This window comes from Passer domesticus, chromosome 2, assembly GCF_036417665.1.
Source record: "Passer domesticus isolate bPasDom1 chromosome 2, bPasDom1.hap1, whole genome shotgun sequence".
Taxonomy (NCBI): Eukaryota; Metazoa; Chordata; class Aves; order Passeriformes; family Passeridae; genus Passer; species Passer domesticus.
Genome location: NC_087475.1, coordinates 24760586 through 24773695, shown reverse-complemented (window position 1 = coordinate 24773695; position 13110 = coordinate 24760586). Strand labels below are relative to the sequence as shown.

Genomic DNA, 13110 nt, shown 5'->3' with positions numbered 1-13110 from the left:
CAACAAAGTTCTGTCTCACCTGCACAGCTCTTCTCAAAGCCTGTGTTTGAGAAGCAATGCCATCCTTGTCTCTGCAGACAGATGAAGGATGAAGTTCTTCCCACCTTCCAACTAATGCCTAAAGGTTTACAGCATTCTCACTGAATCTGAAATTTCTGATATCATGCTTCACAAAGGAATTGAATGTCTTCTGTCTCTCAAGAGAGTAATTAAAGGTTAAAAGCAATTCTGGACATGTCAAAAACTGCATAATTTCAGAGATCCCAACTGTGCAGTGTTTTGCCCTGGTTTTTAACTCAGAAATGCTTTTCATAGTTCCTCCCATGTATGGGACTAGGATATTTTTCACATCCTTAGGAAGCTTCCTCTAGGAAGCTATTACCACAGTGGAAAGGTACCTAAAGACACCTTGTAAGGTCTCAGCTAAATATAGCCTTAAACCAACACCATTCACTTCAACTTAAGTTTTTCCACTGAGATTACTGACAAGAACAGTAGTCAGGAATTATGCTTTTATCAGCAGGGGGACTGTAAGGAAAGTCCCATTGCTAAAGCCTTCTACAATGACACATGAGTTCAAGCTCCTTAATCCCATGACAGAATCAATTTTATGCAGCTGTAAACCAAAAATAGAGTTGTAAGATTCAAGAAGCCTGGTGAGGCAGCTGATGTATTGTGAGAAGTGCGTGCTTCTTTTACAGAAGGATAAATTCCAAAGCTCCGTCATGAATTAACTCACTAAATCACATTATTTCTTTTCAAGAGAGATGTTCCATGTGACATGAACAATTAATTTTCTGATAATCTTCAAAGTTTCTCTCCTGCTCCTCTCTTTTTTTGCTTTTGTTTATGGTTTGTGGATGGTGTTTGTTTGTGTTTTTCTTTTAACTTCTTTGTGTGACTTAGCAGGAAAAGAAGTAAGTTCAGAGATGAGGGAGATTTGATTTGGTTTCAAGCTGACTGGGAAAATTTACTATAACACACCTTTTAAAATAACAATGGTGGCCAAAATTTACATTTGATCTTCATATGAAATCACACAAAACTGTATTTAGCAAACCAGAAATCTTCTCATGTTGACATAATAAGATTAAAATTTTATTTTTACACTTCCTATGTCTTAATTTACTCAACTATTCACCATAAATCCTTTCAAGGAGAAAAAATGAAGAAGTGTTCCTATACAACCAAAAATTGGTAAGACTGAATTGACTGCTAATAAGCCCTGGAACCAGGCAATCCTGGAATGATTCAGGCTTGAAGGACCTCATCATCTTGTTTGACCTTCTGCTCAAAGAGTGCAAGAAAGAGATTTCTGAACCAGAATTATTCGTGCTCGTAAATTAGAACCTTTTCTCACTTTTGTTGATTTGTGTTGGTACTAAGTACTAAATTATTTTAATAATGTTATGACTACAGAGAATGAAGCAGAGAATAAGATGATTTCAGAAATGACAAAATAACAGAAAAAACTTCAAGGAGCCAAGAGCAGAGAGAATCCTAAATTCTCACCTTGCTGAGTTCAATATACTTCTTCGCTTCCCCACTTGCACAGGTTACAGATGTTTTTTTACTGAGCAAAGCTGCTTTACACCCTTTGATTTTAAGGGAATGATATGGAGGAACAAGTGATCCAGTTTGTGTTAGTTTGGACTGGAACAATTGATTGATGACCACATTTTCACTAGCTGGAAATAAAAAAAAAAAAGAAAGAAATGCATGAAGAAAAAATATAAGTTTGAAAATTATATTTATTGTATTTGTCAGTAAAAAGACACAAAATAGGAAAGAACTAAATATGTATATCTAAAACAAATGGAAAAATAAAAAAAGAGCATTATCTAAGTTATCAAAGAAAATTCAATGTCTGAAAATATTAACACTATTTTTAACATATTCAGGTCCTGTGCTGAACCAATAGAGGGCATAAACCAAACCCCTTCAGACTGATCTGTCTAAAGTTAATTACTTATGGGATCGTCACCTCTGAATTTTGTTCCATTACAGATTCAAAATTTATCCTATTAAAGCAATGTAAGAGATGAGTTCTGCACAATTTTCCAACATGTAGTATTTGGAAACAATCAAGGCACTTGACAGAAATAAATTATACACACTCACTGCACTGAAGATTTATATATACACAAAACATGAGAAGGGATTTTTAAAAAAGGCAATGCAAAGAACAGACCTGTAAGGAAATTTGGTTTCTCTACAGTAAGATCACACTTAAAAACATTTACAGAAAAAAACAGAATTGCATACAGATATATTATTATTTGTACATATGCTTCCAGGAGGTGCTTTTAAACAAACAAACAAAAAAATCTGAATTTTAAGACAGAGTATACTTTATCCTAATTTCAGTCTAATTATCCTTTATGAATTTATGGTCACAGGGTTTTTAAGATGAACATGATAATTACATGCTGCTTGTACTGCCACAGCACCAGTAAGTGTTAAGAACTCATTGTGTGATACATCCTTAACCATGCTGAATTCCAGTTAATTTTTTTTTGAGGACTAGAAAATTGGCATTATGATCACACACATCATATGAATAAACAAAAAACTCAGAAAGATGAACAGGATAAGCATAATAAATAATAGCTTAGCAGGTAAAAATTTGCAGTTTGCTCTTTAATAAATGTTTACAGGTTTCTTACTGTATGATAAATTCAACAGATTTGTTTCCCTTTTTCTGTAGAGATTCCTATTCCTTACTTAACAGGAACATTAAAATGATGAGGTAGATGTGGAAGCAGGTAATTGAAATTATTTTGGCACAATCAGTCAGCAGCAATACACATATGTTTAAAATGTAATAAGTAGATTAGGATAGGCACAGAAATTGTATCTTTTGAATTAAAACCGATACATCCTACGTCAATAGTCTCATCTGATAATTTTCAGCAGGTATTTTCACAGTCCTACACATATATACAAATTATTTTAATGTTATTATAGTTAAAAGTTTTGATTGAGGAAATGAAATTCAAGGAAAATCAAAGGATGCATGCACTTAAGTTATACATTACACAACTTGTGAAACTGGCTCTAAAGGAAATATGTCACTGACAATCAACAGGCTTTAAGCCTAAGTCGCTTTAAAAAAAAAGGCACTTAGCCCTTAAATGACTTACATGTTTTTAAATATTCTCGCAGACTTTATTATTATTATTATTATTATTCTTCCTCAGTTGTATATATACTCATACTCATCATATTAAACTTTTTACATCCAATCTCATCCTCCATTCTTGCTTTTTAACAGTTGCATAGCTGATTACACAAAGCAGCAATGAAAGTGCAATGAAAGTGCAAAAAGGGACTATGTGAGAGAATGGAAGAATGCTCTCTCATCGAACATACTGGGTACTGCTCTTTGGCAGATTATCATATATATACCAAGTTGTGAGAACTTTAGTATCTCTAAAACTACAATCAATAGGCTTATATTCAAGATAATTTCTTTCATTTCCTTCTTCATTCGAAATGTACACTTTTTGCATCTAAAATGCATCAATTATTTTATTAGGGTGCTTGGCTAATTTTACAGTAAAATTGCTAAAATTAAATAAATTTTAACAGCAGGCCTCTATTTCTAAGGAAAGAAATATAAGTATATAATATATTAAGTGAAAAACACTACAGTGGTTGGAGAGATGACAAATGATACCTCAGGGAAACACTGGCATTCCCCCAAGGAAAACATTTTGGTTTTCTTCTCCAGAAAGGGGAAATGATACAGGTTTTCATTAATCCAATTATGAATCATTAATTAGGAACAATTAATTAATTATTTGATTACATTATTATTATTAGGCATAATTATGCAATATGCACACTGAAAGGATTTAATTTTGCATTTCAATGGACATTTATATCTATTCACTGAAAAAACATAAGAACGCCCACAAGTTACTGCTTTTAGAAAGGTACTCAAGCATTGGAGTACATCCCACTGCTGCCCTTATGATTTTGGGAGCCCAATTTACTTCCCCTATTTTCTGAGTTTTATTTTTGCTGTAGTTCATATTCATTGTCTTCTGTAAGTCATTCTCAGTGATCATATTACACCTTCTTTTTCTTTACACCACATCACATGATAAAGATGCTCTATGTTCATTAATCTAAAAACTTTTAAATTAGAGCAAGTTTCAAACAATACTGTATGTAAATACTTCATAAATATAGGGATGATTTTTTTTACTGGAAATAAAATATATATAAATGTCTCTTAAAACTAAAATTAAAATTAAAATCAAGTCATAATGTCATAATTTCTACAACACTAAACACAAAAGCATTTACTTACTTTTCATTACAAAGATGAGATTTTGTGAAAGGGAATCTTTATTTTTTTCTATCGCACCAGCAATTTCATATGTAACCTATAACAAAATATTGTGACATCATTAGTAATGACCAATGCATCTTTTAAACATCTTACAGCACTAGAAATGAAGCTATGTTTTTTTCCACTCAACAGTTAAAGGCTGGCACAAGGTAGTATATTTTGGCATTTTCTAAGCACCTACAATGCTGACCAGAAAAACTGATTGTTGAACATTATATGACTCTGCAACTATACAGAAATTTCATTGGACTGGTTTAAAAAATTTCCACTATACAAGGCTTTGAATCAAATATGTACTGTAAAGCAGGAGACACTGACTTAAACAGTGCTTTCCCTGTAGGATGAACAAGTCACTCCCAGCTCACAGATCTCCCTGTCAATGGGAAACTGTCCCCACTAACCATGACAAAACAGTCTGAGTCCAAAATCACACTCAGGACAAATTCCAACCATTGATGCATCCTTTGGAGATAAGTTCAGTCAATAGGTTATACACACACGCCATTTACATTTCCAACAACTACGCCCACAAGGGTTTTGGGTCACCTCAGTTACCTGATGTCCTGATTTCAATAACAGACAGCTGGATTGTCCCTGCATCTGTCATCTGACTGCAGATAAATTCTAACACATGTGGTAGACACTCTAAAAATTGAGCAAAAATCTGAATTCTAGCCAGAGGTGCTGAAGGTACACACAAAATGAAGAAATACAACCAAATGTCTCTTTTAATACTGAGCCTATCCCTGAAGACACTGTATAGAAAAGGAGCACTAAGACAAGAAAGCAGTTGTTTTTTTGGTTTTTTTTTTTTTTTTTTAATTTGTATGGGGATGGATGAAAAACAACTAGTTAATTTACAGACTTTAGATATAAGAAGCTCTGGCTTGCATAGTAGTAGAATCCAAAGGGAATTTTTAAGTCAAAAAGAAAGAAAATTATAGATTTCAGTACTTGCATGATTAGGCAGGTATTAATGGGAACTTAGAATACAGTTCCATATTATTTACCTTGGGACCATGTTTCTATTTAAAGCCTTCTTTCATTTTTTCTATTGGATCTATATCCTAAAGCCCTTAGGTGTTTGGGGAAATTTTATCCTTGTACATTTAATAAAGCCGTAAATATATAATTAAGATCAGTAACACTAATCAGTTCATTAATTTTCCATGGGGTCACTTGACAATTATGCAATGCTATCTTGCTCACAAAAGAAATTATGTGATTTGGAAGTGTATAATCTGTTAGTGAGTAATTGTCAAATGATGTAATTACTGTGGCATCTGACATGAACAAGGTATAACAAGAGAATTATGGTTCTTTCCATGACAGATCCAATGTTATGTATTTTCTAATTGCATTTCCTCAGAACGTACAACACAGTTAGCAAACTATTAGAGTTCTTTAAGTATACTATTAAATGCTTTTAGTGTACTCAACATAAATGTTGTGCTATCTTGCTCCATAAAAGGTAATTAACAGAACTTATATGACAAATCCATAATGCCAGTTCCTAATTGAGTATCTTGGGCTTTCACTAAATTAGAAGAAGAGAATTAGTATTGGTGGGAAGAGTAGGTAAGTATAGCAGTGGGAGATACTATATCATGATTAACTGCCTAGATTAAAACAGGGAGAAGTTTCAGTATTAATGCTGGTATAATACATCACAAACTTCTGGAACTATATTCATAAGACTTATTTCATATCACATAAAACTGATAAAAGTTAAGAGGATTCCCTTTTATGAAGAAATTGCTAATGCTCTAAACAATTTTCCCATAGACTTGATAAATTAATTCACTGCCTAAAGAAATGAAAACTGACTCAATGAAATGACACTCTAGGGTTCCATAGACATTGCTAGTCCCACAAAATAGAAAAAGATATAAGTCCTCTTCCAGCTGCCAATTTTGTTGATTTCGTCTTGCCCTCATCAGACATGGAAAATTACATGCCACCTAAAGCACATTTATTTCCCTCAGTTTTCTTCCACTGTGTTTGTAAAATAAACCTGACCCAAACTCTGCACTGGCTGGCACTCAAGCACAGTGGATATTTACTCTGGGGAGACAAAAAGCAAGCAAATATTGTTTGCTTTAGACAGGAAATGTGCACTCACTTAAATAATGGGTCCAGTATTATAAAATATACTCCTCATAGTCACTTCTATTTATCACAGTTTGCTTTATCTTGCTTTATATGATGACTTTTTAGGGTAGACAGTGTGCAAACCTATACGTCTGTGTTAGCCAAAGGAAACAAGACCTTTACATAGTATTTGAAAAGCTGAAATATTTTTATTAAAAAAAAATATGTTCCACACTACATTTTATTTCATTATAAGAGATTAAAACAAAATGGAGTTGGATTTGCTTTCCTTCTAAATTTAAGTTCATAAAGGAAGAATGCTTAACATAAGTCATAATGGGTATGCCCAAATATTTATTCCTCTAGTCCTGAATATTTTGGGAAAAATATTGAGGAGTATTTCCACTCTGCCAGCGACCAGTTCCCCTCAGCTTTCAGAGCTCTGCCCATGAAGGTGCTCTTGTCCTGCAGGCTGTATCTCACCTTTGTCTTTAGTACCTCTTGACTCACATTTCCTCCTCAAATCTGTGTTTCCAGATCTCATTAATAAAACTCTGTGTCAAGGAGTTTCACTAATTATTAAGTTTGAGGAAAAAAAAAACAACCTAAGTTTATTTGTTTTGAACCTACTTTCTGCTTGTTCAAGTTACCATAGCTGGTTTTAACATCATAAGAACTACAAACAAGAGCTAAAATACCCAGCAAACTGAAGACTCACCAGATAAGCACAGAGCTGACTTTGGGAACTGTGTATTCTTTTATACTCTTTATCTTTTACATATTCTTGCTGCTTTGCTTCATTAATTACCTTCATGCCAGAAAATCTTCTGACCTAAAGTATCCTCTATCATAACATCTCACTTGCTTAAGGGATTTTCTCCAGGTTTATTTGCTGTCCCAACATACTTTATCAACAGCACCACCTTGACACATAGTTTTCATCAAGTCCTTAAAATACTATTTTTTCTTTTTTTGGTAAATAATTTTCATATTTTGTGATAGGTCAAAAAAGCTCATGGCTAATGGCAGATTTGGCAGGAACCCTAAAACAAGCTAGGAAAACGCCACCTGGAATATTAAGAACAATTTGGCTGCATTCCCAGTTAAAAATGAAAATTTTATATTTTAATAGCAAAATGTAACAGAGAAACTCAGTTTTGCCTGTGTTGTAAATTTTAGGTAATAAGAAAATAATTAGTTCATGTAGCAAAGGAGAAATTTTTGAGAACATGTCCAACGACAATTTGGTGCACAGATAGACACTTGTAGTTGCTAATTTTCTGCCAGTATTTGAATGTGAGTGATATGCATACATGTACCATTTTTTAAGTATCATTGGGTTTATCAACCTCTCAAAACAAATTTTGCTAAGCAATGAGTGAGCGAAATAATTTTATAGTCTGTCAAGTCTTATTCTAATGCTGTGATAGAATAGCCTTTTGAAAGAAGGAAGTATTTAGAAACAAAATAAATGGGCGGGGAAAAGCATTTTATCATTTTCTCCAGTAAGTGAAAATCCCAAATCAAGACTACTTAAAGAAAGCAAGAGAGAGAGAAAAGGAGAAAAAGCAAGACTGTCTTGCCTATGTGAAAACCAGAATCTATGTCAAGTGGCCTTTATATGCCTTGGTACATTTAGATTAGACTGATTTGCTTGTTGTGTCTGGGGATTCAGCCTGGGGGAAAAAATAGTGAAAATGAAAGCATCCTTATTGATTAATCCAGCTCCTTTTGTCTTTTGATTTAGAGGTTCAGTTTCAGAGTTTGCCTGGGATATACAAGACATTTCAGAAAAGAATGTCTTGGTAAAGGTGAGCTGACTGCTGAGAGCTATTTTTGATATGCAGGCAGCTGAGAAATGAAAGACATTGATGTGCACTTAAAGGAACATTATGTGCACTGGTTATAGAGCAAAGAAGTTGATCTTTAGGTCTGGTCAGTTTATTACAGTACAGAAAGTCAAAACAGTAGCAAGGCAATCAGTCACAAGGGGCTTATTTAATTTGTAAATTCAAGTTTAATTTAGACAGCAGAAAGCTTAAATTATGACAATGTATTATTCAGATCACATAAATAATGAGGCAAATACTGTTATGGTAAATATGACTATTAGGTAAAGCTGTGTCTCTTGGCACTGTGCTAAGACAATATATTTCTGATTTACTTAGTGATACATTAATTCTTCCACAAAATTAAAAAAAAAAAAAGCACTTTGAGTACTTAAGAAAGTTCAATGATGGAAATGTTATTCTTCAAAAATCATGGCTATTGATATGCCTGACAGTTCAAATATATAATTAATGTGAAGCCCTTCCTTAAGTGAGAGCCCACAATGTAAATATTAATGTTATCAATAAATGAACCTAGAAATTCAGTATTACAGATTATTAACATAGTTTCAGCTGATGGTCAGATGCACCCATAAAATGCTTTGCTACCTCAAGTCAAGCTTGCAAGGTGTTGTGTGTGCCTCGTCCCCCACAGACAGTCTCTGTGAGAAGTGATATCAGGCATGAGAAACAAAGCAACGCTTTGATGAGCAGAAATTTTCTGCTCATCAAATAATGAGCAGAAATTTTCTGGAAGAAATCAGATTGCCAGTATTCAGAGAAATGTGTTGAACAACCTCCAGATAAAGCCTTTCACTAGGATTAAGGTTTTTTTTTAGCCATAAAACCTCTAAATCATTTTCTTCTACCTTCTGCCTGAACAAAACAGATAAGCTTTTTGTCTTACAGCACTCAGATACCAAGACATTAAGCAGCTCTCAGAAAAGACTCATAATGTGTCAGGGCATTGTAGGATTCTGTTCAGCTGTAAAATTAAAACTAGGAGATAAAGTAAAATATGTGACATGAGAAAGTACTGATGCTCATCGTGGCCTTTGCTAAGCATGTGTTCATATGTGTTCACAAGCAATATATCATATTGCCTATGCAGAAAAAGAGAGATTTAATCCTGTTCAGGAATAATAGCAAAATTCAAAAGAAATGAGGCAAAATACATTTTCTCTCTTCCACTGGATCATTTTGTCACATTTGTGTAAAACTATATTCATTCTCAGATGCCACTAAAATATCTGAGCCCTGTGCTGATTTCTTCCATGTGCAGAAGTTAACTTGTGCATATCGTTCCTCTTTCTTCCCACCAAAACAGACAAGAAAATAAGAAAAAATCCAAGGTTTCTCAGAATGGTATCATACACGCAGACTTCCTTGAAGTACTGATTCAGCCAGAAAATTAAGTATGAATTCCAAATTATTTGGATTTCTTTTCCTCTTTACATGTTACTTTGAGCATCCTGTATGTTCTTTGCCACAATTCAATATCGTGCTTTCTTTATTTTACTTCTGATTCTGTCTGCTCTGGACACATCTGTATCAGCTGTAATTATCTCAGAATATAAAGCTGGATATATCATTTTTGTCCACAAAACGTTGTCTGTCAGTCTCAGTTAAATATACAAAAGGAGGTCTTTTCAGTGAGAGAGTATTTTTAATAACTGCATTTTCCAGTTAACAGCACTTCTGACTTGCTGAAATAGCTATTGCAAGTGTCTGAGTAAAGAAATGAACCTAATTAATTCTGGAGTTTGACCTACAACCATACACTACTGATGAAAAGAAGCCCAAATTACAAGGGTCATAAGTGGTTCATACAAGGGCCAACACAGAATATTAGCTGCTCTTTTTTTTATTTTTTAATTTTTTTTTAACTCAGAGTAGCTCTTTAACACTGTCTGTGAAGTACATTGCAGTTACAACTGTTACCTAGAGAAATCAGGATGTCTGCATTCACACAGAGCCTGCTGCATTCAGTGTGACTTCCTCCCCAGCTGCCAGCCTAGACACATCACCTGAGCATAAATGATTAACACTAGAAATGAAGACTTTTGTGTTTGATCACCTGTCACAATTTACTGGTAATTCTTGCTCTACCCTCTGGGTCTGATTCATTTCCAGTTACACTCATGTAAATACAGAGAAGCTTTACCAAGTTAAAGGAGCAAAAATCAGTGGAACATTGTGGTGAGAATTAAGCCCCCTTGTTTTAAATTTGGAGATCTCTGAAGGCAACAATCGATGGTAAGATTGCTTTTACTTCATTTATGTTAGACCCATTTAATTGATATCAGACTATAAAAGTAGGTCTCAAAACCTGTCAAACTATATTGATACTTTATATATGAAATTCTTATTTTTGAGTGCCAGTAAATCCTGATATACTTAAAAGCCTCATCCTTTAACAATTTTCATAAAGCATATATCACCAATGACCTCTACAAAGAGCTACTAAATGTAGTAACAGTGCAATCTAAAGAACAGCATCAGCAGTTTTAAAATCTGAGTTTTTCATATTCAGGTTCTCAACATATGAAGACACACTAGTCTCTGAATAAACTCGATTTGTGTCATTTAGTACCGTCACACTATCATCAAAGTTTTATATAAATACATGTCATGAAACACTGGCAACTTCAAGCTATGATAGGTAGATAACAGTCCCACAAAATACCAAAATGCAAGTGTCTTTAAGGATTTAGCTCGATTACTATTAAAGCAAGCAGAGTTAAGCAGTTGCAAGAGAACTTTTCTGTTTTGGCAGGGCAAAGAATTTTACTGTTGTAAGGATGCAAAGAACAACCTGACTGGAATAGTTCCTTGGCCAATGTAAATCAAAGGATCTCCACTGACTTCAAAAGAATGTGTGGATTTACATTACTTCGAGAGCTGTCTATTTGTTCATGCTTTTAGATTAAATGTCATTACTATTATTAGGAAAAGGTCAAACCAAGTGTCTATGTTATAAAACAAAAAATCTAAACAAGCATGCAAGAATAAAACACATGTTACTGAAAAGTGTCCTCTTTATCACTCACGGTTTAACTTTCAGAACCTGAAATACTGGTCTTTACAAATCTTCTGATTGTTTCTTCAGAGAATAAGAAAAAAATTTCTTGCATTTTGAAGAAATTTGCTTATTATTCTGCTTGTGATTTTAATGCAGATGCCTTGCTGCTGCTGCCATGTCAAGTTTTGGGTGTGGAACCTTTTTGAGCTCTTGTGATAAAGTTGTATAAGCAGAAAGGCATAAAAATACTTGTGTAACAAGTATAAAAAAAGTTTATAAATTAGACATCTGAAGTTCATGGTCAGTTCCTTATTCCATCACTCGAAGTCCTAGAAAGCTCCACAAAATCTTGGTAGCATTGTTATATAATCACTGTGTGCCCACATTCCAACTGACAAGTCCCAATAGTGGAGGTATTCAAACCACTTAACTTTAGTAAATAATTTGATTCTAAATATAAGGCTTTGTGACGAAAGAAGAACCTACAGGGAGTTATTCAGAGTATTTGGGTTAGGAACTTAAGCAGTACTCAAACAGTCCTTTCCATAGTGACCACATTTCTATCATTGGGCAGGAACAAATTTTCTTGTGTCAAAACACAATTCCAGGCTTCCATCAGCTTCATTTCCAAATGTGGAGCCACAAAACACATCTGTCCCTATTTATACCACTGTCAGATAATTTAAAAAAAACAAAATAAAACAAAAAAAAACCCCGCATAACAAAAAAAATATCCCTTTAAACACATTTCTTACTTGCTTGCTTTGAGTTGTATGTGATAGTGGGGACAATCTGAAAATGAAGTATTGGAAAGGAAAGGGTAAGAAGTCTAAAATAACTGATTACACTGTTTCTGTGAACACTGCAGGCAAGGGAATAAAAAAATATTAATTTAATTTTATAGTCATGCTGAAAGACATTTAGCATGTTCTGGGGTTTTTGTAGAAAAAAAAAATATTATGACTAACAGAAAAAGTGGGGGTTTTGTTTTTGATTTTTTTTACCAGATTCATGCCGGTAACCCAGGTTTCTACATATACAGCAGAGCAGCTACAGGGAACCTGTACTGGTCTGGAACCACACCTGTATGCAAAGTGGAGCCAACTAGAATGGCATTAAACATCTGTGCTGAGGGATCTGAATCACACTCTTCTACACTAAATGCTTACAAGCAAGACAAAATTTAGGAGCCAGAACTGGGTAGCCCATATCCTTCATGTTGTGATGTAAGCTACATATTTTATATGCTAGATATGGCATTGAGATTCTAAGTTGTCCTCTGAAAATTTAGCACTTGACAGTGAAATCCTATTTATAGCCAGGAGTTGGAGAAGCCATGTAAAATTTTGTTTTGCTAACTTTTTTCATTAACTGCATGTAAATGATATTCAAACAACTTACCCTCCCAGCATAATGCATAACAGTGAAGGTAGAGCCCAGATCTTTTGGGGCAAGGTTACCATTTCCATCTTTTGTGGAGGAATAGACTGTATTTGTATCTGATGTATCCAGGTAAGACTGAATGCGTTTAGAAAGACTCTGTTCAACTGACCAAATAGATTGGCTTTCTTCATCCAGCATTGACAAAAAGCCTGATGGTTTCTGAAACGAAAAACAGATTTTTTTAATTTTATGCAGGAGAAATAGAATTTCTCATTTTTATACAGGAGAATTTAATCTATTGATGATATGTTAGAAATTGATTGTGCTGATTGCTTCTTGGAAGTTGTCCAGAAACTAGCTGCAGGCACTAAAGAAGCTGCCAGGCTCAGGACAGAGCCTCCTCAGCCCAATGGTAGCACAGTCAC

The 13110-nt window shown here is 34.1% G+C and overlaps 1 protein-coding gene across 10 annotated transcripts in view; it reads right to left on the bottom strand.

The window, feature by feature from the left end:
* Nucleotides 1–13110, bottom strand: part of MYO16 (myosin XVI) — a 365514-nt gene that overhangs the window by 90820 nt on the left and 261584 nt on the right. For all 10 annotated transcript variants that reach the window (XM_064407780.1, XM_064407778.1, XM_064407774.1 and 7 more), the window contains 3 exons: nucleotides 12704–12904; nucleotides 4319–4394; nucleotides 1513–1688 (listed from right to left, as the gene is read on the bottom strand). In XM_064407780.1, the coding sequence (XP_064263850.1) occupies nucleotides 1513–1688; nucleotides 4319–4394; nucleotides 12704–12904 (453 nt within the window). The remainder of the gene's footprint in view (nucleotides 1–1512; nucleotides 1689–4318; nucleotides 4395–12703; nucleotides 12905–13110) is intronic.